The sequence below is a fragment of the Marmota monax genome, unplaced genomic scaffold (assembly GCF_021218885.2).
Source record: "Marmota monax isolate L192 unplaced genomic scaffold, Marmota_monax_Labrador192_F-V1.1 WCK01_AAM20220418_F8-fsc00018, whole genome shotgun sequence".
NCBI classification, from domain to species: Eukaryota; Metazoa; Chordata; class Mammalia; order Rodentia; family Sciuridae; genus Marmota; species Marmota monax.
This window is the reverse complement of record NW_026692201.1, coordinates 5,185,453-5,209,233: the sequence shown is the minus strand read 5'-3', so window position 1 is coordinate 5,209,233 and position 23,781 is coordinate 5,185,453. Positions and strand designations below refer to the sequence as shown.

The following is a 23,781-nucleotide window of genomic DNA, read 5'->3' as shown; positions in this document are numbered from 1 at the left end:
AAAAAAGAATACAATAATAAATGCTAAGGGCTAGGGATGTGGCTCAGAGGTAAAAGTACTTGCCTAGCACATGTGAGGCCCTGAGTTCAATCTCCAGCTCCACCAAAAATAAATAAATGCTGAAGAGGATGTGGAAAAATGGACACTTTTACACTGTTGGTGAGATTGTAAATTAGTACAACCAGTATGGAAAGCACTATGTAGAGTCCTCAAAAGACAAGGAATGAGATATGCACACAGGAATGGAGGGGCTGGGGTTTGGCTCACTGGCAGAGCACTAGCCTAGCATGTGTGAGGCACTGGGCTCGCTCTTCAGCACCTCATATAAATAATAAAAAATAAAGGTACATCAAAAATTAAAAAATATTAGCAACTTAGGGGCTGGTGGGCCTACTCCAGCAGCTGGTGCAGCACCAGCAGGAGGTCCTACTCCCTCCACGGGGGCTGCTCCAGCTGAGAAGAAAGTGGAAGCAAAGAAAGAAGAATCTGAAGAATTCGATGAAGACATGGGCTTTGATCTTTTTGACTAAATTCTTGTAACATGTTCAACAAAACATGTTACTTTGCTGATAAAAAAAAAATAAAACAAAAACAAAAATTAAAAAAAAAAAACCCAAACCCAAGTAGTGACGTTAGTCAGAATTTGTTGCTTCTGTAATGGCATTTCTCTTTCATGTCTCTAATCTATCCTTACTAGCTCCTATGGCTACTACAAGTTTTTCTTAAGTTATTTTTATGGTCCATGTTTAGGAAATGGCAACAGTATCAGTACTTAGTCATTGGATAAATGTTTATTGAAGGGTCACTATTGTGCTGAATATGAGAGATAAAAGAATGGTAAATTAAAGCTCCTACCTTCTGAAAATCCCCCATGTTATTGGTTTATGTTATTGGTAAGGCTTCCTGCTATCTACTGGAAGCCTTACCAATAACATAAACAGTCAATTAGCATATACTTTGTATGATAATATTATATTCAACGAAATACATGAGAAGAGAACTGCAGATCAACTAAAAGATGGTAAAGCTCACAGAAATAGCAAAAGGAAGTGGCTATGAAATTATCAAAGTAATATAATATGTACTACAATTAATTTTATGCATCTGTGATTTCAAAATGAATCTTTACCGTTTTTACATTTCTATTGACTCCAAATGGCACTATGTATGGTCCATGTTTGCACCCCTATTTTGACAAATTTTAACTTTAAAAATAGATTTGTGAGGGGGTGGGAGGGAAAAGGAGGGGGCAGGGGGTAATTAATGATGGCTGAATGTGATGATCATTATTATCCAAAGTACATGTATGAGGACAAGAATTGGTGTGAATATACTATGTGTTCAACCAGAGATATAAAAAATTGAGCTATATATATGTAATAAGAGTTGCAATACATTCTGCTGTTATATATAAATAAAAAATATTAAAAAAAAAGATAAGGAATAGAACCACCATACGACCCAGCTATACAACTCCTTGGAGTTTATCCTTATGTATTAAATAAAGTCAGCATAATATAGTGATAAATTTATACCCATCTTTATAACAACACAATTCACAATAGTTGAAACAATGAAACTAGCCTAAGTGTATGTCAATAGATAATTGTATTAAAAAAACTGCACTGAAGTTTTATACAGTCATAAAGAAGAATTAAATTACGTCATCTGCAGGAAAAATGGATAGAACTTGAAAACATTATGTTAAGCAAAATAAGCCATACTAAGAAAGTCAAGGGTTTTCTCTCAGATGTGGAAACTGAGAAGAAAAGGATAAGAAAAGTTGCCAAGGGATCTCATGAATATGAAAGGGATATCAATAGAGTACAGGAAAGGGACTGGGGGAGAGAAGGGAGGGAAAGGGGAAACAGTAGGGAATATATACTGGCCAAGTTACATTATTATACTGTGTGCATGTATGAATATATAACAACAAATCTCATTATTATGTGTACCTATAATATTTTAATAAAAAAAAATATGAGGAAAAAAAACCCAAAACAAAAAAACCACTGATGATATAATGAAGTGGGCTTTAGTCTTGATTATTTATTTTTGGTACCAGGGATTGAACCCAAGTGCTCTTTTTTTTTAAAGAGAGAGAGAGAGAGAGAGAGAATTTTAATATTTATTTTTTAGTTTTTGGCGGACACAACATCTTTGTTTGTATGTGGTGCTGAGGATCAAACCCGGGCCGCACGCATGCCAGGCTAGCGTGCTACCACTTAAACCACATCCCCAGCCTAAACCCAAGTGCTTTTAATCCCTGAGTCACATCCCCAGACCTTTTTATGTTTTATTTAGAGAAAAGGTCTTATGAAGTTGCTGAGGCTGGCTCTGAACTTGCAATCCTCCTGCCTCAGCTTCCAAAGTCACTAGGATCACAAGTGTGTGCCACCATACTTGACTAAATTTCATCATTTTTAAAACAGTTTTCTGAATACAAATTATACATAATTCTGGTAGAAATAATAGAGGCTATAGAAAGAAAATTCATCTACAATTTCACTTTTTTTTTTTTTTCATTCCCAGGGCTTTGGGAATGCAAGTCAGATGCTTTGTCACTGAGCTATATTCCAGCCCTTCACTTTTAACTACTATTATATTTAATATATATCCTGTTTTACTTTTTAAACATACTTGAGATTATTAATATTATTTGAATTTTTTCACCTAATGTAATTATCCATATTATTAAAAATTTTAATAAAAAGGTAATTTGAAACACTGAAGACCAACTTTTCAGCATTTTCCAGATTATCAGTACTCAAGACTGATCACTCCTTCCTGGTTCCACAGCATTTTGTTTTACATTCATCTTTGCCTCTCAGGTTTAACATTACATCATGAGGTTCATCCAGTTTTGGGGCAGAGTTGTACTGTACTCACTTTGCTGAACCTGCTGTATAGCTGTATAACCTACAATATAGTCTTCTAGAAATGGACATCTATGTTTTTTAGGGTTTTATTTATTTATTTTAATTGCTGAGGCTTCTTGTACATTTAATCTCTTTGTGTATCATTCAAGTGTTTTTCTACGGTATAAACCTAGGAAAAGAATTACTAAATCATAACATATGCAAATCTAGATATTGCCATATTGCTTTATTTATTTGTTTGTTTTTATGTGGTGCTGAGGATTGAATTCAGGACTTCAAAAATGACAGGGAAGCCATATTGCTTTCCAAAGTGCTGATTATATTCCCACAAGGACTCTATGAGAATTCTTGTCACTCTAAGCATCCTTAACCAAAACTTGGTATTGTCAGAATTTAAATTTTTATTAACCTTGCAGGTATGAAATGAAATCTTATCATTGTGATTTTAATTTTCATTTCTCTGATTACTACTAAAAACCTTGTATTAACCATTTGGGTTTATCTGTAACTTTTCTCTTTATGTCCTTTGTGTGTTTTTTAAAAGTTAGGCTGTTCAGAATAATAACAATATCTAAGGGTTTAAAGAGTTTCAAGTCTTTTGACACTGCTAAATCCTATTCCAAATAACTCTTCTAAATTATCTCCCAATAGTAGTAAATACTTTTAATGAATATGATGAATAAAAATGACAAATTGGTTTCTTCTCTATTGTTTAGATTACTAGAAAGATTGAATGTTTTTCATTTATTAATCACGATATTTCCTCTACTGTGAATTGCCTACTGTGAAAATCCTTTGCTCACTTAACCTATCAGTGTCACAATGGGGTTTGAGAATATAAACTTTTGTAAAATTTTTAAAGTACAAAGGAAATATATTTTGTCACATTTGTTGTGGCTGTCCCAGTCAGGCTCTTAAACTTTTTTTTTTAACATACAAAAGCTTCATATTTAGTCAAAACTATTTATCCACGGGCTGGAGATGGGTCTCAGTGGTAGCGCACTAGCCTGGCATGTGTGAGGCACTGGGTTTAATTCTCAGCACCGCATATAAATAAATAAAATAAAGGTCTATCAACAACTAAAAACAATATTAAAAAAAAACTATTTATCCTACTTTATACTTAGTATGAAGTACTTCATACTTAGTCATAACTATTGTGTGGCTTTAGCCATATTTTTAACTCAGGAAATCTGTCCTGGGGTTAAATATATGAATATTTGTTTGTTCCCATAACATTAATATGAGGGTTTTTTTAATAAGTATTTTTCATCCACATAGATATGTAGTACCAATTTTGCCAACAAACTAGCTATTCCACCAATGGATATTAATTTAAAAGAAAGAAAAAACAGATGTCACTAAGGAACTACCTATATTTTAGATTGGTGGTAGAGAAGATCTTCTTTACTACTTAAATTACAGATTAAGTATTTTTTGCAGAACAGGAAACATGGGTCATAGAAAAATTTTTAAATGTAAGATAATTTGATTAGAGTTAATATTATCAGAATTTTCCTTCATCTAAACAAATACCAAAAATGTAAAAGTAATTAGGCTTTCAAACTAATAAGTGGAATCAAATTTCATTCCCTAAAAGCAAAAATCACATAAATCTATTTTAGATTGATATTCAATTCCATTAAATAAAAACAAAATGGGAACCAGAGGTATAGTCAGTAATAGCATGTTTGCCTACCATGTGCAAGGCCCTGGCAATGAATGAATGAATGAATGAATGAATGAATGAATAAATAAATAAAGCAAATTTAGCAAAGGAAAAAAAAGAGTTAGCAACCATAAGAAGGGAGAAGGAAAAACAACAGGAAAAAGTTCAAAAAGAAGGGAAAAAAAAGAAAGAGAAATATGAACTTTATAACAAAGCCTCAATAGCTAAATCTTTTGGGGTTTGTTTTGTTCTGTTTTGTTTGAGAGAGGGTTTTGCTGTCTTGCTCAATCTGGTTCTGAATGTCTGTGTTCAAATGATCCTCTGGCTTCAGCCTCTCAAGTGGTGGGACTACAAGTCCAGGACACTGAGCCTGGCTTAATGTTTTTCTATTTTTATCTTAAATCATAATTCTATTTTTATTGTTTGTTTTTAAAAAACAACTGTTTGTTTCCCTGAAGCCACTGGAGGCTCAACTGGAAAATAAGAGCCACAGGTGGTAGACGATAAAATTATTCATAAATTATAAAATATTTTGGACTCTGGGCTGGAGATGTAGCTCAAGAATAGTGTGCTTGCTGAACATGCTAGAAGCCCTGAGTTCAATTCCAAGACCAAGAGCTTAGGAGAGGGAGGCAGGAGGCAGATTGGGCAGCATACTTTGAGCCCAAAGTTATACCTACTAGAGTAGCCTGAATCTAGGTCTAATGTATCATATTTGCTCAAAAAACATGTGTCAAATGGCCCCCCATTTTAACACTTAGATTAAATAAATCCACATTGTCTACTCCTGATTCAGATTAGCAAGATGCAGTAGCATGCCTATAGTCCCAGTTCCTTTTTTTTTTTTTAAATATTTTTTTAGTTGTAGATGGACATAATGCCTTTATTTTATTTATTCATTTTTTATGTGGTGCTAAGGATCAAACCCAGCACCTTGCACGTGCTAGACGAGAGCTGTACTGCTAAGCCACAACCCCAGTCCCTAGTCCCAGCTTCTTGTGAGGCTGAGGCAGGAAGATCATTTGAACTCAAAAGTTCAAGATCAGCCTGTTTGTCTCCGCCGCAACTCCCCCCACACACACACACCCACAAACAAACACACACACACACACACACACACACTCTCTCTCTCTCTCATGCACACACACACAAATTTAGTTTACTGAAATTGTGATAAAGAATTTTTATTTCCTCAACACTGCAATAATTAAAGTTGCACTGCCTTTATTACCATAACTATACTAAACATTAATTTTTTTTATTTAATGAGAAAAACTTCAAACTTTCTACTATAATGACTTTTTAAAATTTTTATGAAATGATGATTTTTAAAATTATATCTAGGAGGCTATACTTGAGAAATCAAAGATCTTACCTTACTGACACCAACCTCAGGGATTCGGAGAGTATGCTCCATATCTTTTTCTCTGCAGAATTGAGTAGAGTGTCATTAACAATTTTTGAAGCATATATAAATAAAATACTTAAAGACTGATATGGTAAGAATTTTTTTAAGTGTTGAAAGGCAAGGCCTCACATTAGATCTCTTGATTATAGAATATCCTTACTGCTATTTTAGATTTGCTATGCTTTCACATAGTAATTCTTTGTTTACATGTCCTTTTTTCTTCAAATGTGCTTTCTCTGGGTAGAAACTTTACCTTAGTCCTCCTTGTATCCACAGCACATAAAACAATGTTTGATACATAATACTAGCATGATAAAGCGTCTTTGAAATAAATGAAAGAATGCTATAATAATATTAACCATTTTTACCTTCCAATTGTAGCAGGGTTTACAGCTGTAATAATAAAAAGAGATCCTGTCTGCAGCACTGGTGATCTAATAACAATTACTCTAATACATGGGGGCCAAATTTTTTCTTCATCTGCCAAGGAAAGAAATAGGCAAACATTAATTCAAATGCTATGCAAATAAAATAAAATTTACCTGGATATAAAGGAGGCATCCTTAAAAACAAAACAGAACAAAAAATGTTTTTCATCAGGACCAAGGGTATTGCTCAATGGTAGAGCATGGTCTTAGTAAGCACGAGGCCTGAACCCAATCCCCAGTACCACACATACACAAATAAAAAATGTACTGATTGCTGGGCACAGTGGTGCACACCTATAATCTCAGCAGCTCAGGAGGCTGAGGCAGGAGGGTCAAAAGTTCAAAGCCAGCCTCAGCAACTTAGCAAAGTCCTCAGCAACTTAGCAAGGTGCTATCTCAGGAAAAAATAAATAAAAATAAAAAAATAAAAAGGGCTGGGGATGTGGCTCAGTGGTTAAGTGCCCTTGGGTTCAATCCCAAGTACAAAAAAAAAAAAAAGTACTGGTCAAAAATCTTAATTCTGGAGTTGGAGGTGGATTTCAGTGGTAGAGTGCTTGCCTACCATACAAAAGTGCCTGGATTTAATCCCCACCAGGGCAAAAAACAAACAAACAAAAAACTTTCAATCCAACTAAAATAAACGTCTTTAATTCTGTGATATTTATATAAGAATGAATAAGCCTAATGCTATTATTACAGTGAATAGCATAAGGTGTGCAGTATATTAAGCATCTATCAAAAAATAAATAAACTAACTTTCTTAAGGTCTTGAAATTTGAAAATATTCTCAAACAAATTTTTTTATTTTAAGCTAGAAAGTTTTAGTCCACTTATTAAAAATAAGAGAAATCCCACTAAGAACAAAAGAACAAAATTAATTCATATACTATAATATGAAATACTGTGTTTTAAAAGTATGCCTTTATATCTGTGTGTAAAAAATACTAGATTTGCCATAATACATAAGTAACTGAATTCATGAGCTACACTTTTTAAACAAAACTTACTTTTTCTTCATATATTGTAAAAAGTATCTAATCCACTAAATAGCTTTAATATATACTTTCAGGTTAGAGTGTAGGAAGTTTGGTTTTCTGTTCTATTGATTAGGCTATTTGATACAATGAAACTTTCTTAAGGTCCAAAGTATTATTCATTTATTCACATTCTTCTTTCTAAAATTTACCAACTAAGTTCACATAATTTTCAATAATATCAACAAAACACTCACTTTATTTTGGGCAGATATTCTATGAGTTACTAACACTTTTAACTGTTTTGCTCTTTTATAATTACCAGACTGAGTTGTATTTAATTAAAACTCAATGGTTACTTACTTACCTTCCTCCTCTGTTTCTTCTGCAGTTACACTGTCTTCACTGGTATTACCCTCATCATAACTGTCCTCTGTTTGAGAGTCTGTAATTTCACCTTCTTCTGGCTCACTATCTCTCTCTATGATTTTCTCATCTTTAAGTGAAGCTGAATTACAGATGTTCTCATTAAGAGGAGATGCTATAGCATTTCCACTAACTGGAAGAGTGAGTTTAGGGGAACTATTTTTGTGATGAATGTCTATTTTGGCCTTCTTTTTCACATTTGTAAAAATTTCTCCTTCACTGCAGTTTACATATTCAACACTGGAGGCTTTCTGATCTTCTGAATTCAAATCCTGGAAAGGAATAGATATGTGGAAGAAGGGGATAATAACTTTAAACATCAGTCTCTTTTATTATTATATGAAGTTTCAATGAATGTAAAGATATAATGTATAGTGAAAAAACAAAAGTTATAAACTGTGCCTACTCTTTCTCTCATATTCCTCTTCTCAGTTAATGAATGACATTATCATCCTCTTATCATCCAAATTAAAAATCTTATACCTATCATTGACACCCCTTAACCACTACATGGAGTCAATTACCAAGTGGTACAGACTCCATCTACAACTGATTCCAAATCTGTCTCCCCTATTTATTCTCAATGTCCTAATATTACTCCGTCCAGGCGCTCAATATGTATTGCTTGGACCATGTTATAACCTATACTATAAAAAATATACTATCCAATAAAAATATAACATAAGCCACATCTGTAGTTTTAAATTTCCTAGAAGCCATACTTTAAAAAGAAAAATTATTAATGAGAACGTTTCCATTTTTTCTAAGAAGACTTCAAAATCCAGACATATTTTATACATACAACATACCAAATTTGGTCTAGCTTCATTTCAAAAGGTCAAGAGCCACATGGAGCTAAGAGAGCTACCTTATTGGACAGTGTAGGGCTAGAGAAAGCACCTACCTACTTTAAATTTTCCTTTCAATCTCTTACCAAATAGCAAGTCAATATGCAAATAAAATATAGAACTGATTTTACATATACATGAATTTAAAAATCCAAATGTACCTGATTATTTTTAAAGTAGGCTTCATAGTGCCCCAAGTTTTAAAATATAGACAAATTATATTATCTTTTATTCTAAAATTTATATCTTCCTTTTTCCAAAATTTTAACTTATATAGCATAAGCACTGTACTATTATTTTTTTTTTTAATTTTTTATTGTTGGCTGTTCAAAACATTACATAGTTCTTGATATATCATATTTCACAATTTGATTCAAGTGGGTTATGAGCTCCCATTTTTACCCCATATACAGATTGCAGAATCACATCAGTTACACATCCATTGATTTACATATTGCCATACTAGTGTCTGTTGTATTCTGCTGCCTTTCCTATCCTCTACTATCCCCCCTCCCCTCCCCTCCCCTCCCCTCCCCTCTTCTCTCTCTGCTCCCTCTACTGACATTCGTTTGTCCCCCTTATATTATTTTTCCCCTTCCCCTCACTTCCTCTTGCATGTACTTTTGTATAACTCTGAGGGTCTCCTTCCATTTCCAAGCACTGTACTATTATTAACTTGTACAGGCATAGTCAGCATGCTTTATGGAAAAAAACAAATCTATTATTTTTTTTTTTAACTTTTTCTTTTAGTTGTCAATGAACCATTTTTTTGAGATTTTTACTCTTTACTCTTTTCTCTTCACCCTTCATACATACATACTTTGTGAATTATATTAAAAAATAAATTAGAAACTACATATTTAAAGGGAAGGAAAAAGGAAAAAAAAAAAATCACCCTAAATTCAATCACACAGTTAGACACTCTTGTTATTCTATGCAAACTCTTTGAGATTTTTTTTCATTAATTTTATGTAGATATACCCCTGGCATCACAACACATTCTGTTCTTATTCTGTTGCTATTAAGTACTTTATTACTCTTGTTCATCAAGAAGCCTACAGACCTTTATTTTTTAATTTATTTTTATAGGTGGTGCATAAGAATCAAACCCAGTGCCTCACACATGCTAGGCAAGTGCTCTACCACTGAGTCACAACCCCAGCCCCATATCTATTATTTTTAATACACAAATAAATTTTTATCATATACAACATGATATATATAAATGAATTATATAGACATCAAATGACTAAATCAAGCTATTTAACATATGCATTACATATTTTTGTGGTAAGAAAACTTAAAATTAACTCTTGTACTGACTTTCAAAAATACACCTGGGGTATAAGCTCAGCCTACCATGTGTAAGGCCCCGAGTTCAATCCCCAGATCCACTAAAAATAAAAATAAAATAAATAATTATAGTCCCCATTTTATACAACAGACAACTCTGTTATTTTAGCCTTGGAGAAGCAATCATATTCCTCTTTTCCCTTAAGTCAGTAACACACTCTGAATTTTCTATCTTAGAACAATATGATGAAGTGAATCCGTATATTCTTCCATTATTTTATAAAAATATGATAGCATCTTATACACATATTTTTAATAGGAGCATAAATTCAGTTTGGAGACTAGGTAAGCTTTTGCAGTGTGATAAAGTATATACACTCCCAGTAATACATATTCATCAAGGACAAGAAGCTGAAAAACTATTAGGAGCTTTGAAGGCCATGTAAATTACAGCCCCCCCGCCCAAAAAAATACATATACATATATAGATATACATATATACACACATATATATGTATATGTGTATGTGCATATATATATATATATATATATATATATATATATATATATATATATAAAATCTGTGTATTTTGTTACTATTGTTTATTAAACAACTGTATAGGGGAAAAATGAGTGAAACTGTCCAAAGTGCTATTTTCAATAAGCTATTTGCCAGTATAGAATGTTAGATACCCACTAAGAGATGAGAAAGGGCTTGCAGGTAGGCATTCAGGAACAATGTACATTTCAAGTTATTTACTCTAGTCTCTTCACACCACTGCTCACATCCATATATTCTCACCTACAAAAAGTGAGGTTTAAAAGTATCTTTAAAAATAAAGCAAATACTGCCCTAAATTTACCTCCTCCAAATTTTGAGACATATCTTCTTTATCTAGTGATTGAAAATTTGTGAAAAGGTCATGGTCACTCCATCTTAACTTTTTTTGATTGTTGCATTCTGATATTTTAAAAAATGTTATTGAAAATCAGTTATAGAACAATTTTCAGTTTCATAAGAAAATGCTGCCTTACTTACATTATCGAAATTATGTAACATTTTAAAATTAAAAAGACATTACCTTTTCCTCATTTGTTATAGAATAATCTGGATCCCTTCTTTTCTTCTTCAATTTTTTATCTTTACTTTGTTTTGTACTAGAAGTCTGATAAGGTTGCAAGTCTACTCGAGAATGAAATTGATATCGACCACTTTCCACATCACAGTAGTAATAAATCCCAGTGGAAGGATCATAATATAGTTGATTTTCCTTTCAAAGTCAAGAAAACAATAAATTCTATTTATCTATGATGAAATATAGTAGAAAAACAAACCTAACAGAAATGTCAAATCCATTCAAATACAGTAAATGTGTGTCTTTTAACTACTGTAGTATTTTCAGAAGATACTGAGTTAAAAGAATATGAAAAATTTTCCAAAATACTTTACCAATATCTGCTTTAATTTTCCTAGTATGAAAAGCAAATCTAAACATTAAATGAAATCACATGAAATGGCCATGATTTGATGAATTTTCACTTTAAAAGAAATTGAACTTTCTTATGGCTCAACTTGATACATTAATAAAAAAATGATAATAAGAAACTTTTTTGAAAATACGAAAACTGAGGCACACATTAGAAAACCTGCATATGGAAGCAATTTCAGACTCATCATTCTTAATGACCACAGAATAATGGTCTGATAGCATCAACCCCAACCCCTCCCCTCAGTATTAATAACACAAGATTTACCTTTAATGTTTATTACAAAAAGTAAGAAAATTTTAAGGGGGAGGAAAAAAACTTATAAAAACCACAACATAACACTCTATAGAAAGAACCTGGTAAACAATTGCCTTCACTAATTAATTCTATATTAAAGTAAGGAAGACTTGAGTAGGACAGTCATGTGCAAATGAATTTTAGCAAATTATGAATTAAAAACCATAAAGATAAAATTATGTAATCACCTACATTTATGAGACACTGGTTAAGACTCCAAAACCAAAATTTAACTGAGTCAGCTATATTTTATTTATATCATAAATCCATACAGAACACACCTAAAAATATGATGTACTGAGATGGAGCAAAACTTTCTGAAAAGGATAGTTTTATTTTATTTACTTATTTATTAATTTATTTTTCTAACTATTACAATTTATTTATTTTATTTTTCGGTATCAGGGATTTAATCCTGAGGCACTTAACCACTGAGCCACATCCCCAGCCCTTTTTTATATTTTATTTAGAGTCAGGGTCTCTGAGTTGCTGAGGCTGGCTTTGAACTCATGATCTGCCTGTCTCAGCCTCCCCAGCTGCTGGGATTATAGGCATGAGCCACAATGCCCAGCAATATATCATCTTTAATCCATACATTTTGCAGATTTCTTTTAAAAATATTTAGAATTTTCACCATCTTTCCTTTAAGAAATTTAATGACACTTTCTCATTTTATTTCTAGGTATAAAGGAACTTTTATAACTTAGACCTTTAAACTTTGATAAATATGTCAATCCAATACGTAGGCATTTGCAAAATACAAGAAAAAAGTTATTTAATTAAAATAAAATGAAAACTAGCACCACACTGGAAAAATAAGAATGTTCCTGGTCTACTTAGAAATATAACATACAGAATGTAACTACTTACAGAACAGATGTCAAGAGGAAAGATACAGACAGGAAGGTAGAAAAATGACAAAGCCTAATTTCTACTTGGAAACAGTATTTTCCTTAAAACCAAATAAGTAATAGCTTTGGATAAGAGTTTAACTTTCTGGGACATTAAATAGTAATGTCAATTAGCATACTCCCATGGGAAAAAAAATCTCTTCATGAAAGACTTTTAAACAGTCTACCATGTGCAGATAAACTAATGGAATCTCTAATCTCAACTACGGATGTGGCTCAATGTTAAAAGCACCCCTAGGTTCAATCCCCAGTACTAAAAATAAATAAATAAATAATTTGAAAATTTAAATCTCACCCCTAACCTATAATTAACAATTTCACTTCCTTAAATAAAAATATATACACTTAGGTTCTTAAATATTTTAAAACAATTAATGATCTAATTTGACTAATAAAAATTCATTGTAACATGTTACTTTACATATAAAAGGTTATTAGGAACCAGGTACAACAGTGCATGCCTATAATCCTAGATAGGAGGCTGAGAAGGATGATTACAAGTTCAAGGTCAGCTTAAGCAACTTATTGAGACCCTGTCTCAAAATAAAATAAAAAAGAGCTCAGGAGGTAGCTCAGTGGTAGAATACTTGCTGAGCATGCATAAGGCCATGGATTTTAATCACCAAAATTACACACACACACACACACAAAAATAATTTAGATTGCTCTAAAATATTGATTTGTAATAATCACAATTAGCAACTTATCTTACTCAAAAATCTAAAAGGGTAGCATCACAAGCTATTTTATAATCCTTTTGTCAAAGCTTTGAATAAAACATAATTTTTAAATGCCATATCTTGCTTTTACTTCAGCTTAGCGTTTGGTATTTGCTAACAGGCAGTTAAATATATAACGATTTGGTATTAAAAAAAAAAAAAAATCCAAGACACTTACAGAATCGTAATAGAAACCAGTGCTGTGATCAAAATATAGTCCCGTACTTTCATCATAACTAAATCCAGTCTGTGATACAGCAGCTTCTGCAGCAGCTCTCAAACTCTCAGCTAATGATGAACCTTCTAAGGATGTATCTTCTGTTGCTAATGCAGACGTTAACTCCTACAGAAGACACAGTCACATAAAATAAGACAAACTTCTGTATATCAATCCAAAAGTTATCAGAATTAAAATAAGTAGAAAGAAAACTATGTTTAAAAACAATGACTTCCATTTCTACAATGGAAAGATATGGCTACCAATTACAATTGGAACTGTTTTAACAAATGTTTACTAATATGTCATTTAATTCAATTTTGACCCAGTTTTTAGTTACAATGGTGGAGATGGAATAAAGGAATCTGTGCATACTAGGTGAATACTCTACCAGTAACTACACCTCCAGCCCCTTGATCCAGTTTTAAAGACACTAAAACTAAGAGAATAACAATTATTCAAAAATAAATGTATAAGCCGGGAGTGGTAGGACACACCTGTAATCCTAGTGGCTCAGGAGGCTGAGACAGGAGAATCCCAAGTTCAAAGCCAGCCTCAGCAATGGCAAGGGACTAAGCAACTCAGAGAGACCCTGTCTCTAAATATAATACAAAAATAGGGCTGGGGATGTGGGTTCCATGGTTGAGTGCCCCTGAGTTCAATCCCCAGTACCTAAAAAAATAACAATAATAATTAATTTTAAAAAAATGTATGGGGGCTGGGGTTGTAGCTCAGTGGCAGAGCACTTGCCTAGCACATATGAGGCACTGGTCCAATCCTCAGCACCACATGAAATAAAATAAAGGTATTTGTGTCCATCTATAACTAATAAAATATTTTTTAAAATAAAAAAAATATATGATACTATAGGGAAACAATCTATAAAAAAACAGACCATGAAATATTAAGACAAAAGATCTATATTTTTCAATAATTATATGTTAAATGAGAAAAACACTTTAAAAAGAGAGATGGAGAAGAAAGTTACAGATTAAATGAGGCATAATAATTCTGATTCAAACAAATTATAAAACTCAAATGTACAAAACATTTAAGGAAATTTGAACAGGGAGAGGCTATTTAACATAAAAGAATTTCTTTTTTACAGCTATGGACATAGCTCTTCAATGGCAGAGCACTTGCCTAGCATGCATGCACCAAGCCCTGGGTTCAATATCTGGCACTAGGGGAAAAAAATTATTTCTAAATATAACTAAGTGCACAGGCTGAGATAGGAGGATCACTTAAGCCCTGGAGTTTGAGGTCAGCCCAAAAGACATACCAAGACCCTATACTCCCCCAAAATATGTTTTTACATGTAAACATGATATTGTATGTGCTGTTCAAAGCTCTTTAGCTGAGTCAAAATATACTGACAAATTCTCTTTGTTTAGTTTGTACACGTCACAAAATTTTAGAGCACAACGTAGCAGGAAAACAATTATACATATAAATAAATTCTGATGGGGAGAGTTACTGGGGATTGAACCCAGTTGTGCTCTATCACTGAGCTACATATCCAGACCTTTGTATTTTTTTTATTTTGAGACAGAGTCTTGCAAAGTTGCTGTGGCTGGCCTTGAACTTGCAACCAGCTGCCTCAGCCTCCTGAGTCACTGGGATTACAGATATGAGCCACCACAGCCAGCCTAATTTTGGCTTTTAAAAACTGTTGGCAAGAATGCTGGTAATCCCAGCAACTTGGGAGGCCAAGGATTGCAAGTTCAAAAGTCAGCCTCAGCAACTTAAGAGAGGCCCTAAGCAATTTAGTGAGACCCTGTCTCAAAACAAAAAATAAAAAGTTGGCTGGGGGTGTGGTTCAGTGGTTATGTACTCCTGGGTTCAATCTCTGGTATAAATAAATAAGTAAATAAATAAATAGAAATTTTGCCAGGTGGAGCCTGATGTATTCCCACTCAGGAAACTGAGGCAGGACGATTCCAGTTTTGAGGCCAGCCTCCGACACTTGCCAAAACCCTGTCTCAAAATAAAAAGGACTAGGGATGTAGTTCAGTAGTATAGTGCCCAGGGGTTCAATTTCAGAAACAACAACAAGGAAAAAAAACTTGCAAGACACAGTGGCATGAGCCTGTAGTCCCAGCTACTTGAAGGCTGAAACATGAGAATCATATGAGCCCAGAGATTTGAGACGCCTGGGCAACACAGCACAGCATAGCACAACCTCATCTCAAAACATAAAATAAAGTGTACTATTCTTGGGACAATTGAATGTTTATAACCCTAGTATGTTATAATGCACCAAAGGAGTCTATCTTTCCACATAATAATGACAAATAAGGACAAGTTCTTTAGCATCAAGAATTTCATGTTGCCAGGTGTGATGGCATATGCCTGTAATCCCAGCAACTTAGAAGGCTGAGGAATGAATGAAGCTCAAGACCCAGCTCAGCAATACAGTAGGACACTGTCCAAAATAAAAGAAAAAGGGATAGGGATTTAGCTCAGTGATAAACCACCCCTGGGTTCAATCCCCAGCAACATGGGAAAAAAAGCTTCAACTTAGCGTTTTATTACCTGTGAATTTGAGGTGAAATGATCTTCAGGTTCACATTTAACATTTTCTGTTGCAACAGTACCAGTGAAAATATCACTTTCTATTTGTGACTGGTCTTGAGAACTAGAAGTAGGAGCTTCAGTATTCTGACAATGTTGAACTGAGTGTTCAGTCACCTTATTTGTAAGACTATCATCATTATAGTATGCCTGATAATAACCTGTAGCAAAAGCAAATTAAGTGACATATTAGAATAGTGTACATAAAACAGGCTTAATTCTGAAACATTGGCTCTTAGTACAAAACAACACACATTACAACTGTACATATTTTAAAAAATTAAAACTGATGATGCATATAAATCTTCAAATTGTGTACCTTTAATTCTACTGTCTCCATCAGTACCCCAGTTATCAAGCTATAAAAAAGCCAGGTGAATAGATTTGGGATTTCCACATCAAGGGTAAAGAAGAGCTGAGCACAGTGGCACTCGCCTATAATCTCAGCAACTCAGGAGGCTGAGGCAGGATGATTAAAAGTTCAAAGCCAGCTTCAACAACTTAGTGAGACTCTGTCTCAAAATAAAATATAAAATAGGGCTAGGGATGTGGTTCAGTGGTTAAGCACCCCTGGGCTCAATCCCCAGTGGGGCCCCACCTCCCAAAAAAGACAGGAGGCTGAGGCAGAAGGATTGCAAGTTCAAAGCCAGCCTCAGCAATTTTACTGAGGCCCTAAGCAACTTAGGGAGAGCCTGTATCAAAATAAAAAAATATAAAAAGGTAGGGATGTGGCTCAATGGTTAAGTGCCTCTGGGTTCAATCCCTGTTGCCAAAAATAAATAAATAAGGCTAGGATATAGCTCAGTGGTATAGCAACACTGGGTTCAATCATCAGTACTGAAAAAAAAAGGGGGGGGCGGGAATGTGGCTCAAGGGGTAGCACACTTGCCTGACATGCGCGGGGCACTGGGTTCAATCCTCAGCACCACATAAAAATAAAAATAAAGATGTTGTGTCCACTGAAAACTAAAAAATAAATATTAAAAAATTCTCTCTCTCTCTTAAAAAAAAAAGGGGGGGGGTAAAATAGAAATATGTAGATAGCTTGTATTCTGACAAAAAAGCCTAGTAACTGGATTTGATTTTGCTGTCCAATTTTTCTCATGCTGAGAAAAATTTAATATCATACATATATAAGGCTACTACTATTGGTATGTTTAGAAATTTACCTATATGTCATGAACGAAGCAATGTAAAACATAATGGGAAAGATTACTTCTTATGATCCATAGTAATTAAAACTCAGTAGCTCAATTATTTTGTGTTATAATATAACAATTGATGAGGCTATGATGGTAGGTTTACCATTCCTCCAAGTGCCTAAGAGACTAGCACTAAATATAATGCTAAGTGGAACATATCAACAAGAAAACCTGAGCCCCTGGACACAAAAAAAGGCCAGATATGAAAGTATCTACATAGCACAATTTACTCAGTAAGCCAGGCATGGTGAAGAGTTTCTGCAGTCCCAGAGTCTGAAGTGGCAGGATCACTTGAACCCAGAAGTCTGAGACCAGCCTGGAGAACACAGTGAGACCCCCCCATGTCAAAAACAAAAAATAAAATTATTCAGTGAGGGGCTGGGGTTATAGGTCAGTGATAGAGCACTTGCCTACCACATGTGAGGCACTGGATTTGAGTCTCAGCACTGCATATAAATAATAAAAATAAATTAAATAAAGGTATTACATCCACCTACAACTAAAAAAAAAAAAATCTCAAAAAAAATTACTCAGTGAGGGGCTTGGGTTATGGTTCAGTTGTAGAGCGCTTGCCTAGCATAGGTTCAATTCTCAGCACCACATATAAATAAAATGAATTAAATAAAGGTCCATCAACATCTTAAATATATATATATACATATCTCAGTAATGTTTTCAGTCCACAGAAAACACATCAGCAACATTATAGAAATTAAAGAAATGACAGTACCAGAGAGCAAATTAATTATCTGCAAATACCAAATTATGTGGAAAACAGTCAATATTATGACAGTTCTCATATTTATGTAGATCTTTATCTACTTTAAATTTAACAGAAACACTATGTTAGCATGTTCTGAATGTTATAGTATTAGGATACCCTCACGAGATGAATACCTGAAATTGACCAAGGAGTATGGTTCTCTGTTTGTACTTCTACATCAAACTTTTTATTATCTTCATTTCTCCCACAATGAAGTATTTTACTGAGTTCTTCCACCTGGAAGGAAACAAAAGCTTTAGGAAAAATCATAAAGCAATATACTACATACACCATTCTCTTCATATTAAAACAAGAAAGTATTTTTCTTGGTAAAAGTTTCAGACAAGTGGCAACCCCTATCACATCTCCTCTCACCTTGCAAGAGTTCTCTTTTTCTTACTGGAATAAATCTTACTCTTTTATGTTCAAAAGTTTTAAAGAAGAGCCAAAGGAGGGTTTGTTTCTTTTTCAGAAATACTAAAAATACTTATAACTCTTAGAGTTAATTTTCAGATTTTTTTTTCTTCTTTTGAGATGGGGATTTCACTATGTTGACTTGACTGGACTGGATATTCCTAGGCTAAAATGATCCTCCCACCTTAGCCTCCCAAGTGCTGGCACTATAAGCACACAATATCATACTTGGCACATGGATGTTTTTATTCTTAAATCTGCTTGCACAGCAGGGAGCAGTGGTACATGCCTATAATCCCAGCAGCTTGGGAGGCTGAGGCAGGAGAATCGTGAGTTCAAAGCCAGTCTCAGGAAAAGCGAGGCACTAAGTAACTCAGTAAGACCCTCTCTCTAAATAAAATACAAAATAGGGCTGGGGATGTGGCTCAGTGGAAGAGTGTCCCTGAGTTCAATTCCCAGTACAAAAAAACAAACAAACAAACAAAAATTTTGTGGGGCTGGGATTGTGGCTCAGTGGTAGAGCGCTCACCTAGCACGGGCAGGAACCAGGTTCGATTCTCAGCACCACATAAAAATAAAGGCATTGTGTTGTGTCCATCTACAAAAAAGATATTCATTCTCTCTCTCTCTCTCTCTCTCTCTCTCTCTCTCTCTCTCTCTCTCTCAAAAAATAAAAATAAAAAAATTTGCTTGCCAAACATACAAATACCATCCCCCAACTTAATTTGGCCAAACTAAGTAATGGGACTTCATGAACAGAATCCTTCATTTCTAACCAATAGGACCATTTGGGGCTGAGTGGTTGAGTGCTTGCCTAACATGCACCAGGCCCCAGGTTAAATACACAGCACTGCCAAAAAAGCAAGAACAAAGAAGAAATCAACCAAACACACACACAAGAAATGTTTTTATGCTACTAGAATGTTTTTATGCTACTATTTAAAAAGTCAGCAGTTCTAAAAAAATAGCAGGAACGGTGGCACAAGCCTGTAATTCCACCTAGTCAGAAGGCTGAGGTAGGAGGATCCCAAGTTCAAGAACATACTGGGCAAATTAAGGATACCCTGTCTCAAAAAATTAAAAAGACTGGAGTGTAGCTCAGTGGTAGAGGACTTGCTGAGAAAGTATAAAGCCCTGTATTCAATCCCCAGTAACTAACACACACACACACACACACACACACACTCTCTCTCTCTCTCTCTCTCTCTCTCTCTCACACACACACACACACACACACACACACACAGAATCAGAAAAATCTAAAAACTACAAATTCCATTCATACTGAATTATCTAGTATCACTCAGTGTCCTTCACCTGGAATTAGCTATTCACTTAAATACATTAATGCCATTTGTATGCCTTAATGCATATTTGTTTTCTTTAAATAGTAGTCTTATGACTAAATAACTGCAGCAGAAGGGAACAGAGAACAAGGCCATCTGAGAGGGGCATCTATCTTCCACATGCCTCATATATTAAAATGCCCTTGAAAGGATACTGCATTGATCAGAGAAACACAGTGTGGACATGCCCATAAGCAGATGAGTTAATGCTTCTCTGAAAGATTCTTAGTATGAGACAATATCTACTATATGCATGAAACCAACTTTTAAAAAAATCGACAAAATATTTAAGATACATTAGCTTAAATAGAGGAAGGTGTAAGACTGATTATATATAGATTATCTAAGCACTTTATGAGTTATCAGATCTGCTCTTATTACCAGGACTGGAACTAGTGTGAAACAAGCAAGATACTTTAAGGTAACAAATCTAAGGAGCCACTCTCTCGCAGCTCCATAAAAGTATAGGGTCCATACCTGAAAATAAGTGCCCCTTTAGCTTCCTCATCCTAGGAGCCTGACTACTTTGCCCTAGTTCTGGCTCTGGCTGTTTCCACTATTACATGTACTAGATTATTGGTACTTTGGATAACATCTCCATAATTCACACCACTGCCTTACAAATTAGTTATCCTAATGGCCAATTTTACATATAAAAATACCTGAAGAGACAAGTAATTTACACAAGGTCTTTAGACCCCAAAGCCAGATCCTGCACATATTATGGTTTTCTATTATTTCATCCTCAATTCTCAAGCCTACATTTTACTGCTCCAAATGAAACATGAATGATTTGGGATGACAGTTAACCGAATTCTTCCCTCCCAGGGGAGGCTGACTAGGAGAGCAGAGTTACTACTATAAATTAGTACTTATAATTAGTACTAAAGTTGGTACTTTACTACTGTGAGTTAGTATTTCTAAGTTGTTTGATGTTTTTGTGGTGCTGGGGATCCAACCCAGGACCTTGCAAATGCTAAGCACGAGCTCTACTGCTGAGCTATATCCCTAGCATTTTTTTTTTTTTAAGATGAGGTTGCCCAGGCTAATCTTGAACTCTTAGTTCAAGTGATCTCCTATCTTGGCCTCCCAAATAATGGAGACTATGGGCACAAGCCACCTACCCCACCTTACATTTCCATTTCTTTTTTATTTTTCCTCCCCCTCAGTAGAAAATCACTTTATTCTAATTAACTTACAAAGAATATCAGAACAGCTGGTTTAAGGAGGCTACATAAACATCTGCCCAGTCCCAAATTCTGTACCAACTCAGTGAACTTCCATACAATTAGAATACTCTCTTCCATTGCCATTCAGAAACAACAAAGCTATTAAGTGAGGTTTCACATTGTGGTTTTACAGTTCGTACTTTCACTATCAATTATATCTGTATACTAATGTAACTTGGTCATCAGAGCCGATTTTCCACTTTTTCAATTTGAACTTCTTGATTAACTAATCTGTTTGCAATTCTGCACTATTTTAGCATCTCACTGAAATCTTCACAGAGCTTAACATCATCCTGATTCTGGGCACACTACAAAAACTGTTTTATCTGATAAAGACAAGGGCCACCAAGCTGCTTCTGCTGTGGTGGCTGGGTTCCCTGAGGCTCCCAGTAAATGATGTCAGTCTCAGAGGGCTCAATAATACTTCCCCCACTGAGGCCCACAGTGGTGGTACAACCCAGTGTGTGCCTAACAGAAAAGCCCACAGCCACACCAGCTGCAGTGGTTGCTATTGACCATCAGACCTGACTGCTGGTGTGCAGTGGCAGATGAGCCAACTACAGATGGAAGGGCTGCTTCTGTGGCTGAGCTGCTGGTGCTGGCCTGGGTGCAGCTTTCATCTCAGGGGCCTGGCTGGCTGGGGTTAGGAGGTGGGGGGTTTGCAAGGCACAGCTTCAGCTTCCACATGCCATGCTGTGCACAAGTTTCAGAGCCCAGAACGCTAAAGGACAAAGCTTGGGGCAACCCCACCAGAGAGCCAGCAGAAGCTGGGGAACATATTTCCATTTTTTATGATGGACCACTATCAAGTTAACATTAATAAGAAAATGCTGGCTCTTGGAAGATTAGTAAAATGTTTTCTTTGAGAATCTTTAAGACAAACAGTATTTTAATAATTTATAAATATAAAAGAGTTTTATTTAATGTTATCATATTGTGGTCTCCTCCCATGTTTACCATATTTCTGAATCCTGGCACAATTCCTATACATAAGAGGAATTAAAGAACTAGCACTGAGTAAAGAGTAAAAAACAATCTATGTCATAATGTCAACAACTGTAACCAACGGGCATAGAAGTCATTTCAACTCAGCAGTTAATTTTCGGAGCTCATTTTTACTCGGAGCTCATTTTTTCTCGGCAGTATTGGCGATTGAACCCAAAGACAACAACACTGGGCTACATTCCCAGCCTTTTTTCTTTAAAGACAGGTTCTTGATAAGTTGCCGAGGCTGGCCTTAAACTTGAGATCCTCTTGCCTCAGCCTCCTGAAGGTTGCTGGGATTACAAGAGGGAATAACCATGTGAGGCTAGAAAAAATATTACAAGGCTGGGGACGTAGTTCAGAGTTACAGCGCCTAGAATGTGTGAAACTCTTGCGTTCGATTCCTCATTACAACACACACAAAAAAACATACACACACCCCGCAACTGTCAATGGGGCGTTGGGACAAGTGAGAATTTAGACCGTCTGGCCAAAGCACTGGAGTACAATTCACGCTAGCCCCAAGGGTCTCTTAAACCAAGTACACTGAAACTTAGATTTGCTCCAGTTGTACTTGGAATTACAACTCTATGCTTTCATTTACTCCAGTTACTCTATAAAGTAGTTTTGGGCTCCAGCTAGGGAGCCCTTCCGAAGCTATCAAAGGCTTCGAAGACTTCACGGGGCTGGAAGGGGCTCGGAGCTAGAGGCGGACAGCGCACCTGCGTGCGGAGCTCCTGGTTGTTGCTTTCTGCGCTCTGGTACAGCCGCTCCGTGTGATGCAGCAGCTTCTCTATCTCCCGCACCTGACGCTTGCAGCTCCGCAGCTCGCGTTCCAACTTCTCCACCTTCCGCCTCAGCTGGGCCAGTTCAGGCTCGGGGGAGGTGGGCGGTGACAGTGACAACGAAGGCGACGGCGGGGGGGACGGTGCCTCGCAAGCCATGAGGTCCGGCGAGGGGTGGCCCGCGAGTGCGGAGGCACAAGGCTCAGACCAAGATTGATGCCGGCGGCCCCAGAGGCCACGGGAGAGCGCGGGCTGCGAAAGGTGGCCTCACACCCTGCCTGCCGCGGTGGCCCCTGGCCATGACGCCCTGAAACTTATCACCTGTGGTCGGACGGGTCGACGAACCAATGAGCAAGGGGACGGAGGCCGGCCCCTGCCCGATCTGCGCGACTTGAAATTGGAACACTTTGTTGACAATAACCTTTCACAGCGACCGAAACGCCGAGAGGTGTCTTGGAGAAGTACTCGGGTTAAAGAATTAGAAGACAGAGCGCTCGGCGGTTCCCGAGCAGAACCGGAAATGATTTACCGGAGGTGGGCGGGGCCAAGACGGAAAAGGAAGCGACGGGAAGCGGGAAGGGCCTTTTGGTACATTTGCGCACCTCCAGCCTGCGTGCCGGAGCCGCACAAGGGTGCGTGCAGAAGTGGAAGGAAAGTGGTTGTAGAAGGTCTAGCGAGGTAGAAATTTCTGTACATGCCGACCGTCTTTGAGAAAAACCTTTTGTTTGGAGTTCAGTTCCCAGTTCCGTATTTTCCACATGTGAACACTGAGTCACATCTGGAAATGATTTGCCAGGGATTGTAGGGTTAATGATAATTTAGAACTAGAACGTTGTATTCTGATGCCCTGCTTACTTGATCTGCTGATTCCATGAGTTAAGACACCCTGGAAAGAGGACTAATTAATTATATTTGACTTGCAGACAA

At 35.9% G+C, this 23,781-nt stretch overlaps 1 protein-coding gene and 1 pseudogene across 1 annotated transcript in view; both read right to left on the bottom strand.

The window, feature by feature from the left end:
• Positions 1-23,380, bottom strand: part of Aggf1 (angiogenic factor with G-patch and FHA domains 1) — a 37,908-nt gene extending 14,528 nt beyond the window's left edge. Inside the window, exons 1-8 of the mRNA XM_046427479.2 lie at positions 22,792-23,380; positions 18,231-18,333; positions 16,093-16,292; positions 13,519-13,683; positions 11,008-11,196; positions 7,726-8,056; positions 6,325-6,436; positions 5,924-5,975 (exon numbers count right to left, since the gene is read on the bottom strand). Coding sequence (XP_046283435.1) covers positions 5,924-5,975; positions 6,325-6,436; positions 7,726-8,056; positions 11,008-11,196; positions 13,519-13,683; positions 16,093-16,292; positions 18,231-18,333; positions 22,792-23,013 — 1,374 coding nt within the window. The 5' untranslated portion in view covers positions 23,014-23,380. The remainder of the gene's footprint in view (positions 1-5,923; positions 5,976-6,324; positions 6,437-7,725; positions 8,057-11,007; positions 11,197-13,518; positions 13,684-16,092; positions 16,293-18,230; positions 18,334-22,791) is intronic.
• On the bottom strand, positions 18,340-21,863 carry LOC124082567 (coiled-coil-helix-coiled-coil-helix domain-containing protein 2-like; annotated as a pseudogene).
• Positions 23,381-23,781: the final 401 nt, after the last annotated feature.